This window comes from Epinephelus fuscoguttatus, linkage group LG20 (assembly GCF_011397635.1).
Source record: "Epinephelus fuscoguttatus linkage group LG20, E.fuscoguttatus.final_Chr_v1".
In the NCBI taxonomy this organism is placed as follows: Eukaryota; Metazoa; Chordata; class Actinopteri; order Perciformes; family Serranidae; genus Epinephelus; species Epinephelus fuscoguttatus.
Window position 1 is genome coordinate 15,632,828 of NC_064771.1, and position 17,585 is coordinate 15,650,412.

Sequence of the window (17,585 nt, forward strand, 5' to 3'; positions counted from 1 at the left end):
CAGCAAGCAAAGAACCTGATAGCTGTGGATTAATGGTCAAAATACTTGGTTTAAAGTGATGGATAAACAGTTGAATTAGGGAGTATGTCTTATGCTCCTCCTGTCATAAGGGTTTTATGTTCTCAGCAATGTTTTTCCCATGGTCATTATGTTGAAGTCATCTAGCTACAGCTTATATGATATTGTACTTATGAAACTTTCTTCCTCAAATTTGCAGGCAAGAGTTTTCATAACTTTAGACATCTCAACAGTGGCTAAATAATTTTTTTTAAATAATCACCTCCCTTCGTTCTTTTGCAATTTGAAGTGTGAAGATAGCCCTCACCAATCACTAAATATGTAAACTGTCAAGGGACACATATGCTCAAAACTGAACAAAAGGCTCGACCAACTTGAAACAAAAGACCAGAACAATTTTGAAAGGATGTAGCTCTGAAATGGTACGATGTAATTTCACCAGGTTCAATGTACTTGGTGTTTCTAAAAGTCAAATATGCTTCCTTGATAGAATGGGTCCTTTCAAGTCAGGTCCTACAGAGGCTAGGCAAAACTCCTTTCTAGCATTCAGTGAACATACATTGGAACAGGCTAGTGAGTGCCCAGGTGTGCGTCATTGAAGAGGCCTTCAACTATGGCAGATTGTGTGAAAAGAATTGTGGGTACTTCATGCAGCTGAGGATACACACATGCATCCTTGAAAATTCTGCAAAGGAAGGACTCAGTCCTTGGTAGAATTTGAAGGATCCTTGACACTGAAACAGTCCTTTGGCAGAATTTGATGGCGTAGCCTCCTTGGTAGCTAAGGTCCTTCCAAGTCAGGTCCTACAGAGGCTAGGCAAGACTCCTTTCTAGCATTCAGTGAACACACATTGGAACAGGCTAGCAAGTGCCCAGGTGTGCGTCACTGAAGAGGCCCCGCCTTCAATTATGGCAGATTATGTGAAAAGAATTGTGGGGACTTCATGTCCACTGAGGATCCATGCATGCATCCTTAAAAATTCTCTGAATGAAGGACTTGGTTCTTGGTAGAATTTGAAGGACCCTTGACATTGGAACAATCCTTTGGTGGGTGTGATGACGTAGCCTCCTTGAAATTCAGACATTTTTATGGTCCTTCCTTGAGTTTGAGAAGCACCAACTGTGACTGTGTGAGTCTCGTCTTTTAAACCCTAATTTGAAACTTGATGTAGGACCCTGTGAGCATAACACCTTGGGAAGGTCACAAGAACATGGGAATAACCCCTAAAAAAGCTTTATAAAGAGTTAAAATTCTATATGACATTAAGTACATGAGTTATGAAAGGGGAAGTGACAACATGATGTGAGTGTATGTGTGTATATCCACCTATGACTGAGTGTGACTTTCTAAAATATTTTGTCATGTGAAGCCAATCCATTTCCAAGTTATGTGCCTTTTTGTTATTGGCCACAACAAACACTACGCTTCAGTGTTAATGTATGAAATAAGTTGACCCCACTCCTCCAAACTGAAGATGGAAGTTTTTGATCCACATCTGTTGCTGTTTCTCAGTGAGGTTTTATCTATTTCTCCACTTTACATCCCACTATTGACTGGACTTAATGTGGCCCTTGGTTTTCCATAATTTAATTGGTTAGAACAGCCATAAACAGGGCGAATCATAGGCATTTGTGCAGTGCTAGCTGTTGCCTCCAGTTTTCTGCCCTCCATCCCGACAGCGCACCGATGTATGATGTCATATGTGAAGAAGCTATCGGCATGGCTTGAAAAAATTGGGATAAAGCAGTGTATAATGGTAAAACAAGCTTAAAGTAATGGATAAGAAGTTGCAATAGTTAGCTTAAAGTTATGGAAAAATGGTGAAAAAGCCATGAGTAATGAATAAAAAGAAACAGCTAAATGGTTGGAAAGGGTTGAGATGAATGGAAAACAACCTTGATGTAGGGGCACTTGAGTTTATCTGACAGGGCTGTGGGGAGTCTTACAGAATGTTGGGAACCACTAACCTAAAGCATCTCTCAGTGGATTTATTAACTGAAAATAAATTTAATGAAATGAAAGCTTGCATTGTGCACACTCACATGAAAATCACAGCTCCCTTTGAGCACTTATTACGACAATGGTCATCTCAGGTGCTACACTTGAAGGCTACTGCCACCCACAGTGTCGCAGACCACAGTGTGAGGGACAGTGCCCCTAGACAGGCCCCTCTGTGTTTGCCTTACTGCTGAGACCCTGCCAGTGTCCCTTGCTAATGAATGGACATTTAATGATCTGAGAGGGCCATTCAATTGAGTGGAAAATGTGCAGGTCTGTAGAGTACAGCTCCACTTGTCGTGGGAGACAAAGGGCTCGGCTCTGTATTCACACACACGTTAGAGAGGGACGGAGTGGATTGACACGCTGGCCCGAGAGGCGGCTGAACAAGCACATGGCATGCATGGCAGTTTTCACACACTTTAGCACAAATCCCTCATGTGTTGTTTTTGACACAGACATTGCAACATTTCTATTGAGTAAAAAGTCTTACAGTATCCACAATTCTCCTGCTGCTTCTTCTTCAGAAAACTTGATCACCTGAACACACACACTTTTATACTTACAATTTCATGAGTTTATTAACATTTCAAAGGTTTCGCCACCAATCAAATCCAAACCATCTGCCAACCTCAGCACACTCACAACAAACAAAAGACATGGACCACAGGTTTGGCTGTCAAAAACCAACACACATGTGTTCAATATAAACCCATCCTTTTATGTTCCAACATTTATTTGCAGGTCTTACAACTCTAGTCATAAACAAAAATGGCACCATGTGGTTGCAGAGCATCTGCTTCAAACAGCCGATCAAAGTGTTTATAGGAGGTCTAAGGGATGACCAGTGAAGTTTGCAGGGTTCGGGCGACGAGACAGCCTATATGCTGCGCAGACAGGAAGGAGGCTTTATAAGGAGCATTGTAAATCATAGCAACTCCCTTTACCACAGGAGGGAGGACGAGCGATGTGGGAGCAAGGTAGCGTTGTGTTTGCTGGTCAGATTTACTGCAGTTACCCTCCAGATTGTGTCATTATTCAATGGTCTGTCCACCAGATTACATTAGGACTAGTCACAGCACCATGCATCAGATTTACTGCCCTATATATTCACCTATTATCCAGGGTGAAGAATAGCGGGGCTCTTAATAATCAGATTAAGTGAATGTAGATAGGAATATAATCATCCAGTCTGTCAATGTGGCAATGTGACTCTCAGACACAATTGTAAGCCAATATTCTCCACCCTTTCATGATATTCCATCTCCAAAGATAAGACTGTTGTGTTAACTAAAACAAGTGTGGCCATGTGTATTTTTTTTGTGCTGTGCACCCATAAAGATGAGGAAGCCCTTTCTGAAAGAGTGAGACTGTTTAGGTCCAAGAGACAGATAGCTGCTCCTTCGGTAAACATAACAGACAAGTGATGGTGTGGACTTCACAAGCTTGTTAAGTATCAAGTTCTGAGTTAATGTGTCCCATGGGAGGAGGGGAAACTCTTGACTAGGGTGAAATGCTCTCCTGACCTTTTTGCGCACATGCAACAGCCAATAAGCAGTGTGGTCTGAGGTGAAAACACAGACCTGTTATGACTGAGCTCTGGCTAAAGGTCAAGCTGGTGTCACTCCCCAGTGAGATAGCCCTTCTTTTAAAGATTTATATTCTCTAGCTGACATATACTACTGGATAAATAATAAATGTATAGTTTTAGGCATTTTTTGGCGGTTATTGCTTCAGTGTCTGTCAGACTGAGAGCTTATGCCCAAGGTTATCAGTCCTCTGGGCGCAGGGCCAGATCAAACTCAGCCTCCCCTCAAACATTTCTTTCTTTACCTATGACTCCTCTGCACAGAATTGTTCATTTTGAACAAAAGTGTCTCTACGGGCAGAGACAGGAATGCCGTGTGAGGTGACTCCCTTTTTAATGATTAAACATTGCAGAGAGTGCACCATTGTACAGCAAGTGTTTTAATTTCATTTTCACCCTTAATAAATCATTAATCCAATCACGCATTCCTATCACTGTTAATGCGATGTTTCCAGACAGGTTTGTAAATGAAGTACTCGGCTCTAAGTGCATTTTTAGCAAGTTTTGAAGTCCATTAAGAAAATGTGTCTTACTTTAATATTCTTAAAATGTTCTGAGACTGTGAGTTGTACATTACTTTCTGGCGTGACACCAGTTGGTTCAAGCCAAACAAATTTGTAAAGGAACAGTCTGACACCTTGGGACGAATGCTTATTTGCTTTCTTGCTGAGAGTTTTGTGTAGTAAACTACAACCAGCAGCCAGTTAGCCTAGCTTAGCATAAAGACTGGAGCAAGGGTAAACAGCTAGCCTGGTTCTGGTAGGTAGCAAAGTCAGACCTATCTATCACTTTGTTTTAGCACTGTACCAGCGCTGGAGAAAGGTCTGGCTGAACCCATCAGAATTCCACACCAAAGGAAAAATGCTCTGGGTTGTTTGTATTTCTTTAAACCAATCACAATCATCTCTGGCAGCAGTAAACCCAGGATGCAGCGATGGTGCTCTTAGTTTCAAGAGGGAACTTGTTTTGGTGGAACATTTGCATGTGGGGAGATGAGAGATGACCCCTGGCATTAAAATGACTAAATCCATGCAAAAGTAAATGCTACATCAAACAAAAAAGAGAGTTTTAGTGCATAGGTTGCTAGCTCTGAGGTTATTGTTGTTGTAACATGCACAGTGCTACAACAAAGTGTGGCAATATGCATGGGTGGGTTGTGAGACAATTGGTCCCTGGGCACAGACGTGCAAAAGGCTCCACCATCTCTCCTATATAGGAGACAAACAGACTGTGCTGGCTTTTTGTGGTTTTGTGTCTCTTTGTGGTATTTTTTGTGTCCTTGTAACTGTTTTCTGTTTATTTGTGATCATTTTGTGTCTCTATTGTGTCTTATTTGATTGTTATGTTTCTGTTTGTAGTTTATTTGCATCTCCTTTTGCTGTTTTGTGTCTCTTTGAATTCATTTTGTGTCTCTTTCAGGAATATTTGTATCTTTTGGTCATTTTGTGTTTCTAAAGGTTGATTTGCGTCTCTTTGTTGTCATTGAGTCTCTTCCTGGCCAATAGGTGTAATTTTGAGTGACATTTTGCGGGTGAAGGCCAGAGGGCCCCTGACACCTTGGGCCCCAGTAATCCATCCATGAAAATAGGTCTGACTATGCAAGACTGGTTTCATGTGGTGACAGGTATTTTGAAAATAGTAATGTGCAGATAGCGTAAGGGGAGCAGAATTCGGTCTGAAACAGGAGGCCAATGGTTGACTTAGAGTGAATCAGACTAATCCAGCGGCAGTAAAATCAGCCTATTCTGGCAGCTTTAAAGCTTCCTGATTAGCATGTTATTTCTTGTTTGTTCTCCTTGAGTCTTGTTGTCACCAATCACTGCTTGCAGCCAAGAGCGAACCTTTTATAAAACCACAAATTGTCATTTTTACAGGTTTGGTGTTTGTGCAGATAAGACTAATAAGATATGTTATTTTGTGAGCGTAGATGTGCAAAGTGGATTTTTTTTTTTTTACTGCAGACAGGGCCAGGTTTCCAGTCTTAATGCTAAGCTAAGCTAACTGGCTCTAGCTTTGTGTGCAGAGGACAGATATAAATATGTTGTCAATCTTCTCATCTAACTCTTGGTGAAAAAGCAAATAAGCTTATCTCCAAAATGTCATACTATCCCTTTAACACAAAGAACGACAAACTGGAGGGTTCATTGTTATGCTGGGGTATTGTATTTATGACATGGGTTTGTGTAACAGCTGTTTTGTTTCCACAACACAACGAATATGTCCCGCTGTCTGCCATCGCTCTATCTGTCTGCCTGAAAGCTAAGCTGAAAAACAGGTGCCACTGGACAGTGGGAGAGTGTGCGGAGCCACGCCTTCCTCCTCAGGCTATACATTCCTACACTTAGCACAAACTGGAGACCTGAAGAACAGCGAGACCTTGTGTGGGTCCCAAACCCCTGCTGCATTTCCTTCCTGCCACACATAACACCAAACACTCAAAGAACATGCACATGTGGATGCTGACAGACAGCCCCCACACTCAGATGAACAAATGTGAACACACACTCACAGACGTTTACACACATGGATGAATAAATAAAGGGACTGAACAGGGAAAAGAACTGCTTAGCAACCTATAGAAGTCATAAAACACAATTTTTACATGCAGAGACGTTGTATGGAGAGGTATCGTATAACATCAGGCCAGTTGTTCCATATAGTACGAACATATGTGGTCCAATGGGGGCTGTGATAATGACATTTCCGTCCTGTTTTACATCAAGTTGAATCCCAAGATTTGTTTAAAAAATAGGTTTGTCCCTCATGAAATATAAGAACATTATACAGTGTGGTGTGTTTGGAGGATGATTGAAATAACATATATATTTTTGCAGTTTATCATCCACCCTTCATACCAAAACTGATTGGTAGGAAAGCCAGCATCAGTTGTTTCCCCCGCTGTTGTGCACGTGTTAGGAAACATATGGCTAATATGATTGTCCCTTCACAGTAGACTGTCCTGTCTCTATGCAGTACTGTGATCTCTGCCTGTGGAAACACAGGCTGTAAATTGACTGGATTATTCAGGCAAAAGTTTGGTATATGGAACATAATGACATATTATTGGATTTTACTCATGCATTATTCATATTTTGTTCTAAAATTAGATTACATCGGTGCCAGACAGTTGAGGTTAAATCAGGAAAATGTGGAGTTCTTTGTCTTTTGTCTCTAAAAGTTCACTTGATATTCAGCAATTTAGCCAAATGCCAAATAACAGCCAGTGTATGAAAGTTAACCCTTGTCTTCACAGTTGGACAAAAATACAGCATTGTTATAAAGCTGCATATTATTGGTGTTACTGTGCGCATGTGCAGCCTGCGTCTGCGTAAATGTGCGTATGTTTCTGTGGTAAATTCCTGGTTTATTGGACAGGGACGAGCAGATCATGTTTTATGCCTGTGAAAGGTCAGCAAGAATCCTGGCTGGACTTTAAACAGACCACACTGTCTTCCTCCACAGACTCTACCACCGCTCAGAACATACTGGCTTCATAGCAACTCCCAGCTCCATGGCAACAACTGGCTCTGTCGTCGCCGTGCAGCGAGGACTCAGTATGAGAGCGTGCTGTGTTTCATATTCAACCAATGTCCTGCTCTGTATGTCATGTTCGCCAGCCTTGCTAATGTGGATTAATATTCATGGAAATTCAACATGAGGCTGACATCCAGTTATTTTGAGACTGTATTTTTAATGTTGTTTAATTTCATGTTCACAAGGCTGTTTCTGTAGTTCTCACATGGGTGTCTACAGTCTACTCGAACCCACTGCCTGAAGACTTCACACAAAACCTACTGAATAAGCAACCAGAGATAACTATAATGAGACTATTATTGGAGCACGCTAATGCACTCACTCTTTACATTTGTTTCGCCCTACAACAGCCAGTCCATTTCTATTATCTCACATTCACATCAGGAGCTCCACATAGCATCCCGCCCCGTCCCATCAGCCTTCAGCGCTGTTTCAAAGGATGCCTTGAGAGGACTCCGTGGAGCCACTCGAGATATACGACAAACCACAAAGCAGCAGGAAAGTTGAGCAGGAAGATGTTATAAGTATGTAGGCTTAACTTCCTCAATTAAATGGATATTATGAGGCAGAAAGAAAAACACGGGGATAATGAGAAGAGGAATAAGGGGGGATTCTGTTATGTTACTGGGATAGTAGTATGGTGGGGTTGGTGAGGAAAAAACAGGAAACTGGGAGATAAATTGCAAATTGCATTCCATGTGTGTTGTGTGGGTTAGGACTGGAGGGTTGTAGAGCAGAGGACTCTGGGGGCAGCAGCAACTGCATTTGGGTCTTTGTCCTCGTGGTTCACAGAGGCTGGTGTTGGCTTACAGCTGGGCCTGGGGAATACTCATTTAAAGGCCGGAACTATTTTTTTTCTCTACCGTAACACTGGGTAGGGACTGAAAGTCGACTTGCTGCCCTTGTGTGAAAAGATACAGTTTTTGTACTTTTTAAATTTAAATTACTAGGCAACCCTAGTATGCGTATAGAGACAGCTGTAACAGTGATTTACAGCTGGCTGTCAGCGCAATTACACACCTTATAAAAGAGTGTATCTTTTTTCAGCAAATACAGAAGAAGAGTGGAGTTTGTCAGTATCAGCTGTCACTTTTCCAGAGTGACACTTTTCAGATGTCAAAAGGGTGGGTCTAAGACCCAGAGGGGTTAAGGATCAGGTGCTCTCCAGCCCTTTTGCCAGTAGGAATCGATCCCATAGAAAAATAAAGGGGTAGGTCACATTGCTAGTCTGCTGTTGCTTCAAATTCCTCTCTCCCAATATCTCTCACAGGGCGTTTGTCTTGTGTTGAGTCAGGGCGGTCAAGCCAGGTCTTTATTTGTACGATCGCATGGATCTGTTCTACGTCAGTGCTGCAGCAGATGCACGTCATGATAAGGCAACGACAGGATGTTGACACTGTATACACTGGCATGTTGTGCGCTCACCTTTGGGCTGAAAAGCATTTCACGTTGGTAGATAGTATGAAAACGCAAACACAATGTTTAAGCCTTGATTACCACCGGAAAGATGTCAGATTGTTAACGTGATAGACAAGAGATGTGAACTTCAAGATTATAAGTGTTGCATTATAATCTATGGAATGCACCTTAACCTGTTGATTGTCATGTGTTTTCTCTGTCTTGCTTTATGAATGCTTCTTGTTTCCTGTCATGAAAATGGAAGTTACATGTGGTTTAGGAGTGATATGACTCTGTATGCTCTGTATGGTCTCACAATTTGACACAGAGCAAGCACATAAATGCACATAAAGAACATCAACACCTTTATAAATACAGGCAGTGTTTCTTTGAAGCACACAAAACTTTTGCAGAAGGTGCACAGTGAACTGCATTCCCACAGAGCGTTATTTCACCGGGGAATGGAGGAGAGATTACCTCTGGGTGAGAGAAACTCCTGGAGCGTGAGGAGATGCAGAGTGGGAGCTCAGCTCATCAATTAGAGGAGGTCAGCGATGCCAGATGTAAGCCAGGAGTCAGCCAATAAAGCAGGCACGATGAAAGATCGCACATTGCTGTGAGGATACAAGCAAATGGAGGAGATGGAGCTGCAGCTGGTCTCTTGACGCCAGGGGGTTCCTAAGAGAGATAGACCCAAAAAAAGAGGGGAAAGGAAAGGATGCTTTAAAAAACTCTGGCCTGTTCTGTGAACTCTCTAAGGGGATTAAGGGTTTAATGAATTGCCTATTGGAAGCCATAAGTTTGAGCGATAGGCAGTGAAGCGAGGCAGGGGGTGGCTGTCACAAGAGCACTCATGTGAGGGCGGGCCATGCGTCTATTAGTTGACTTGCAGGAGTATTGACACGAGGCCTGACTCTCAAAATATAGCCCCTTCTACACAAAATGTACTCTCTTATTTCATGCTAATGAAATTTAATATAAACATTTACCCAGCTTGAATAAGCATTTGTCTGCTCTTCCTTGCGAGTGATGAGTGCAAAAAGGTTCAACAGATGCAATCATTTCAGAAACATTAATACCATATTGTCTTGATGTTTGTTGAGAAAGCGCTTTACTGACTTAGATGTAATATTTAATGTGCATTTGGGACTAATGACTGTCCTTTTTAATGCTGCTGAAGGGAAAATACTGGATGAGATGTCCATTTTGGACCCATACCCACTTTGTACCCAGGTAGCCCCAGCATGACCCATGTGGGGCCCACTTGGGCAAACCCACACATGTAGGCATTTGGCATGGGCCCAGTATGGAACACGTGGGCAATGCAGTATAGGGCCCATTTTTCAGCCCATTTACTACCCACATGGACTCCACAAACAAATCTTGGCTGGGCTGCCCCACTACTAAGGTAAGTTGTAAAACCCAGCTCAGATCCAAGATTTGCAACAAACAGTTTTAGAATGTTTGAGAGAAAAACTGCAGTGCTGTGATTTGGCCCATTTCAGCTTGACGTAAGCCGGCTGATGGAGTCACCTGCAACTCGGATTGTCAAGTCGCCAGTGGCTGGTTAGTATTTGCTTGCTATGGCATTCTCCTGACAACAGTTGCCCCATCTCTGCCAAGCCCGAGTCCATCTCATTTACATCTCTGCGGCTGTAGTCACACATGTCGGTCTCTGTCCTCACGGTGTGTTGGTGTCAGATGGTGGATTGCTGCTGCTGCTGCTGCTGGCTGTAAGTGTGCATGTCACACATATACTAAAAAAAACCCCAAAGTACTTTTACAATCGTTATTTGGAAGTTAGAAGCTCAGAGAGTTGTTGCAATGGAGATGATACACCATCTCGTCTAGTCACATTTGTGTAAAGTGGCAGGTTTCAGAATGTTCCGGATTGGGGCATCGCAAATGGTATCAACTCGTCCTGTTTTGAATTTTTGGTCTCAACTGGACATTACACATCCTGGGTTAAGTTGCAAATACACACAACAACTGATGATAACTCATGTCTACTAAGGTCCAACTCGCTAACCTGTACCTGTCAGATTCTTAGTACCTCACAAGGAGTGAGTCCAAAATACAAGTCTGATGCCTCAGTCAGTAACCACTCAACACATCATCTTGCTGTGCACTGAAGACTCTGACTGCTGTGATCGCCCACATAGGGTAGATCCTCTTTCTCTAAGGCTTTGTAATTTCTTGCAGTATCTGTTCAATGTCTCATGTCAGATTGAGTGCTCTTTGGGGACAGACCTCACTGTCTTTCCCTGCCTCACCTCATCTGTTTCAGACTCCAGTACATGCAAGCACACCCCTATCATTTCTTTTTCACCCACTCTCCGGACAGGCTGAAAAAGGAGCAGGATAGATAGAGAGAATGTGCTTAGTTGTCATTGGGGTTTGTTGTAACATTCTTTCAAAGGTCTTACAACTATCCCCACCCCTGTCAGCCATTGTTAAATTGTAGCAGCATGACAGTTTGAAATGAGCAAAGGAGAAATGCCTCACATTTTACCCAAGAGACAATTCTGTAATCTAGCGACATACTTCTTAATTCAACAGTGTCAGCACAAATCAAAATATAGAATTGGTACAAAAAATTATTTTCATACATGAAAATCAGTATTGTGCCTATAAAACCTGCAAAACTCTTCACACCGCTAAGAAATTTCACGTGCAAGGTCAGGAAGTGATCATAAGGTCCGTTTCCACCAAACACTTTCGGTAAGTTACCTTTGGAACCAAAAGTAACCCTTCAGACATGGTACCTAAACCCTAGTTTTCCACTCTGAACAGTACTCTTAAATGTGGGATTAAATTGTTGTCACTCACTGCTCCGTCCAGCACACACTGTATTTCCTCATCACCGGTGACACAGATGGAAGTCTGCACCTCGTTTATCATCCACAGAATGAGGCTGCACGCAGACATTTTCAGAGCAAAATAGAAAAGGCTGCAGTGAGAGTCTCTCTCTATGGGATATTTAGATATAGTGGGTTTGCGTATTTAGTACTTCTCAGGCAAGCTCAGGGATTTAGTGCTGCCGTAGCCCACAGGAACTATGCTCCATGACACTCGTTTTGTCTCCAAGTAAGGATTAGAATATATGTAGTTCACATAATCTGGTCGAAATTAAAATATTTTTAAACACTTCAAGGTCCACTCATTACTAAAAGTATATCCAAGAGACACAATAGAAACTAATGGAATGGCCAAAGTTTTCACATTGAAATTTAAGGTGTGCTGATGGATTCAGGTCATCAGCTCATGCACTGAGTAACATTACAAGTTAAAATTCCACCTTAAAAGTCACCAGCAGTCGCCCCAGAGAATTAAATGTGTTTTTCTCAGACTCCAGCTGCTGCAAGAAGCAGCGAAATATCCTTTTATTTTATAGTTACAGTCTACCTATATACATAAGACTCGTCACAGTATGAACAGTGGTTACATGAGCCTCAAAACCAGCCACAGATCAGCCTAGAGCACAGCAACCATCCACTATTGACCACCTTTTTTTCCACCTTTTAGTACCAGATCTGTGTGCTAGGCACCCCAACAGAGGGGTGACCAAAAATGGGGACGGTACACGACAGTTACATTGGTACCATACACAACTTTTCACACTGGAAACAGAAAAAAGTGCACCGAACTGAACCGCTCGGTGGAAACAGGGCTGAGACAGACAATCACTCACGCTCACAATCATACCTACGGGCAGTTTAGAGTCATCAATTAACCTAACCTGTATGTATTTTGATGGTGGGAGGAAGCCGGAGTACCCGGAGAAAACCCATGCTGACATGGGGAGAACATGCAAACTCCACACAGAGGGCTCCCCCATGAACTAGGAACCTTCTGTGCTGTGAGCGACAATGGTGACCATGCAGTGCTAACCAACAATGATCACTGTGATTATACAATAAATGTATTACATGACTCTTGGGTCATGCCTACTTGGTGACAGTGGTGCTCTTATAACTATCCCTTTGTTACAACCATCCCCGGTCTCCCCTACTGTAATATTGTAGCTTATTGAATAAAAACTCAATTCACATACACGTGTATACTACACAGACACCAAGTTATTTCCAATATGTTGTGTAAAATGAGGCTTTGATGATAACGTTTTTATGAAAAGTGAAATTGAAACTTTTGGTTTTAGGCAGAACAGGTGCAAGAATGTTGTACGTGTGTGAAAGACAGAAACGGAGACAGGGAGGGGAGAAAAGACGAGAGACGGAGGTTTCACGCTGCTAACCACACTGCAGTGTGTGTGAATGCAGTGACTGCACTTGTTCCTAAAGGGTGTGGAGGGCACAGAGGAAGGAAGGGAGAGCAGGGGAGGGCGGCAGAGAGAGCCACAGGGAGGCAGACACCGACACCTAGCCAGTAACTGTGAGTGCAGGAGAGAGGGAGAGACAGACAGCCGGCTCTCAATGGGCAGGTTTCTGTGAAGCGCAGCCTACCTGTTGGAGCTCATTGCGGGAGACTACCGTGCCGGACCCACGCTGATCTCGGATCTGCGGGAAAACCCATTGCACTTGCGAGGCATGAACAGCCCAAACATGTCTCCCAGACTATTGCTGTGCGCAGTTTTGGCTGTGTACCACGGGACGCAAACCTGCAGTGGATTTAACATAGATGAACGGTTTCCTGTGATCAAAGAGGGGAAAACCAAAGGGAGCTTCTTTGGATTCTCAGTCGCTCTGCATCACCAGACGGAGGGCTCCAGAAAGTACCTGTAAGTTATCAGCTGTGCATGGCTCACAAAATGCTTCACTTCTTTCTCCTATTGAGGTTAAAATGCGCAGACTGCGCACCTGCCTTGGACCAGGTGGCGTTACGAAAAACAACCCTTTTATCCGCCTCACAGAAGCTCACTGCGCCAACTCTGCGCGATAACGCATTGGAGTCCACAGTATATTGCGTCCAACACCTGTGGCCTGTTTATAATCTGTCTTTCCTACTTCAATTGTTTCCTTCTCATCACACACTTCCCCTTTTCTGCACGTAAAGTAGTTCCTCTGTAGGCAGCCACCTGTTCAAAGGCAACGATGCGGTTTAAATATCTACATATTTATATATAAGTGTACCCCTAGAGACCATTTTCAGACTCACATTTGCGCATCTGCCATATGTAAAAGATCTGATCAAAGTCTTGTAATCGTGCGGAAGTTGCTACCTGCGTCATGAAAAAACTCATTGTGTTGCAGTCAACGTGTGGAAAGCAGACACAAACAGAAATCTGAGGTATTAAAACTCAGCCATGTATGTGCAAAACGGGTTGCAGTTGTACCTGAATAGCTTTTTTCCAATACCTGTAATCATCCAATTATTGCAAGTGCCATTCTTCAGCACTGATTCAATCCAACGGTTAAAAAGCCCTAATTGACAAACTATGAGACATAATTCCTGTTCTGTGACACAAACTTGTAGCTGCAGGAGAAACAGCAGGGCCAGGTGAAGTTACACATGCTGAAGTGTCTTTTGAGGTCATCACAGCATGTGGAAAATTAGTCTAAGTGTTAATATTGTGAAATAAAAGTCAGTTCATGAGTTCCTATGTGTCACTTCTGTATTGACTTCAGTGTACATATCCATTATGGAGTGCATAGAAAGCCATGGCATAGCGTGTTCTAGTTTCTTTCCCTCTATCCCGAGGCTATTACATTCAGCTAAGACACAAGTGGATTTGTGTTTCGCAATAAAGGTGTTCATTGGCCTGTAACACTTGTAGGTTGTTATTACCAAGACATAAATGCTCACATGGAGTTAACAGTGTTTGGGAGGATTTACATGAAAGTACGTGCTTTTTTTGTGTGTTTTCAGAATAGTTGATGTTCAAGGGAAAGCATGTGTGTGACACATCTTTCCTTCATGTAGCTTCTTTAATGAAAGATCCTCAAACTGTATCATTGTTTAGTGTAGGATTTCCTTCAGCCAATTACAGTGGCCCCCTCATCCTTCCGCATCCATGATCACACAGCGTGTCCACAACTTGCTGTTATCTGTGTCCTGCTTTGAAGGCTAATGCAGGAAAAAGAAAATTGCGAACCAGAGCCCACATCCTCTCTGTTGTCACCAGTGAGTCTGAACGTGAGGTTTATCAGCCTGATCTCTCTCAGAAATTTCCCCCTAGTTTATAGAATGGAAAGCAGTGTCCAGCTGACACTCGATCGATGTGCCATCTTGGCCCCGTCTCCAGAGGGATGGATTCACTGTCCACAGACTGCAACCGAAGAAGGGGACCACATGGCACTGGTAATGAGGCTGCCAGCCCGTGGTGACAAGGAGGCTGTAAGAAGTCTCATCAGTCCCTGCTAGTTAAGAGGTTTAAACTAATTAATGCTCAGTTTCACATTGTAGCTTTTAATTAGGTCGTTAAGGATTCATTTCAGGCCTCTAGATTAAGTTTCAAGGAAGAGTGTAATACATTTTGGGAAGTACTTACTTGCAGAGTTAGATGAAAATATCAATACCACTCTCTCTGTGTGGTGAATATATAGCTACAGACAGACAGTGATTTAGCCGGCCTCAGGCTACATGAGTTTTGGGTTGGTTTATGCCCGTTTCAACCTCATGACAATCATAGAACAATTTTGGTCTGGGACCTTGGTCAGTACCAATGTTCAGCCCGCATTATCTAATGATGCGAGAGGTTTAGACTACAGATCCAGTCTTAAACCTCCCAAATTACTCACATACTCACTGGGGCCAACAGGATGATTTAAAATCTAGTTGATTACAGTAATGATTACATCAGTATGAAGCAGGTGACGATGTTGCCAAGAAACGGTAAACATTCTAGTCCTGAGACTAACATTAGCTAGCATGCCACTGTTTACAGATGTTAAAACTGACAGTTGAATCTCACCTTCATGTATCACCAAGGAATAGACAGCCAGTGTTGACCGCGTCTCCCCACCAATTTCTCATCCATACTCGTTGAGCTTTCTGTTTTTATTTTTCTCACTGCAAAGCATTGTTAAGGAAATCGTCAGTCTCTTTTTTGTTCACACCTGCTTCTCCATGAGATCACATGAGGTGGTGCATTCATGCTCCCTAGCATGATGACCATAATTTTATCCTGTAGTGTGCTATGTATCGATGTATGAAGAGACCTAGATACAGTGTTGGAGGTGGGGACCTGCTCATCCCTATAAAAGTTGCTCAGTGGTGCATGAATCCAAAATGGTAAAACTACTGCGTATAAAATTACCTGGATGATTGGTACTGTTTAAGTTAAGCACTCCACTAACTTAAATGGGGATCTAATTGTTATTGTACCAAATGGATTAAGTTCTGATTGTGAAACGAGTCATTTAACAATGGTAAAACAGTCTTTTTGGGCCACAGGGCATCATGTGACAGTGTAATTCCAATGTTTGGCCCTATGAAAATTGGCTGGGCACTTCTTTGGGGCCTGGTGTGATGCACTATTATTTCTAATTTTGTAGACTGTGCATGTTTGAGATAAGAGAGAAGAACATCTGTGAAGTTTCTCCTTACGTGCGTGGTGCAACCCGATTTCAACATCAGTTAGGATTTAAAATCTTCTGAGCTCGGCTTTAGCTTAGTTTAGCACAAACACTGGAAACAGGGAGAACAGCTAGCTAAAACAAAATCCATCAAATAGCATCTCTAAAGCTCACTAAGTGTATCATGGTATACCTGTCGACAGAGCAAGGTGTTTCCTGTTTCCAGTCTTTATGCTAAGCTAACCTAAACATTTACTAGCAGTAGCTTCATATTAAGCATACAGACATGAATGTGTGGTATCTATCTTCTCGTCTAAGTCTTGGCAATAAAGTGAATCAACTTATCTCCTACAATGTCAAACTATTCCTTTAAAGTTGAGGAAACATTAAAGACTATTGCTGTTGTGTTGTCTTGTTCCCCCTGCTAGCTTGACATTAGCCAAGCAGCTAAAGCAAACAATTATGCTGGAAATATCAGCAATTAAATATACTCCATTGACTTGTGGTATGTTTGGTGCTGTATGTCAGAGTGCTCTATTTAAAGAACTTGCATTTAAAGAAGTGAGACTCTAGAATATACTAGACAATACACTCTCACCCTTGATGTGACTTTAACCTGTGGTTAAAAAGGAGAGTGTTGACCTACATACCTGAAACCAAAATCTCACTTCCACTCTAGAATTTCTCAAGAAAAAAAGTTTTCTGCAAGGTGGTGTACATTGATTTCTTACAACATTAGGGTTTCTCCCAGCCCATTTGTTAAATGTGGAGCCACCACTGTTGACTAAAGACAGACAGTTCTCAGACCTAGTTGTGTACATACTCTGTGATTCTGTAAAGACACATCACAATGTGTTGATGGTGTGTCTCATGTTTGACTTTGGCTGGTTTTACAGCGTTGTCTGTTTCCTCTGTTGTCTGGTTTCTGTTGTGGCCCCAGATCTGTCTCACCGCACTACAGAGCTGTTTGTTACATGTTTCCTCATTATCAGAGCGAGCCATAGTGTGGATATTTGAAAAATGCAAGAACTCTGTATATAAACCAGTCGTGACATGTACAATGTTCAAAGTGGCCGTTCTTTGCGCATGCATGAGTCAGACAAAGTCCAGGATAAAAGTCAAGACAGAGGGTTTCCACTCCTGCTTCTGCAATAAAGCGAGTGCAATAAAGTTTTTCCTTAACCTCTTAAGCTGTAGGCTATCATCTAATTAGTCTGAATCAAGCAGTGTATTTTGGCTCAGCTGAAGCAATTGAAAAATGTTTTTTGATTCAAGGGGGGTATATGACCAATTAGTAGACCAACATCTCTTCTCCTTGGGGATGGGCTACACCTGAACTATCTAAAAGCTACCTGAGGCCAATTTGTTTGAGGTATTCACTTCTCCACTCCCCACTTCTCTTTGATTCCCTCATTTAAGGTCTCTGAGAGATTTTTCCTGAGAGGGCTTTTTTTTGTTCTCTGTTGTAGAAGGGAGGAGGGACTGGGCAGTCAGCTGGCCACCTATTGGCTCTTCCAGTCCCCTGACCCCATGGTATGCTTGGAATGTATTACCCTTCTCTGCACAGTCACAA

At 42.5% G+C, this 17,585-nt stretch overlaps 1 protein-coding gene across 1 annotated transcript in view; it reads left to right on the forward strand.

Moving 5' to 3' along the window:
- The first annotated feature begins 12,811 nt into the window (after positions 1-12,811).
- Positions 12,812-17,585, forward strand: part of itga3b (integrin, alpha 3b) — a 43,277-nt gene continuing 38,503 nt past the window's right edge. The window contains exon 1 of the mRNA XM_049563502.1: positions 12,812-13,275. Within this exon, the coding sequence (XP_049419459.1) occupies positions 13,085-13,275 (191 nt within the window). The 5' untranslated portion in view covers positions 12,812-13,084. The remainder of the gene's footprint in view (positions 13,276-17,585) is intronic.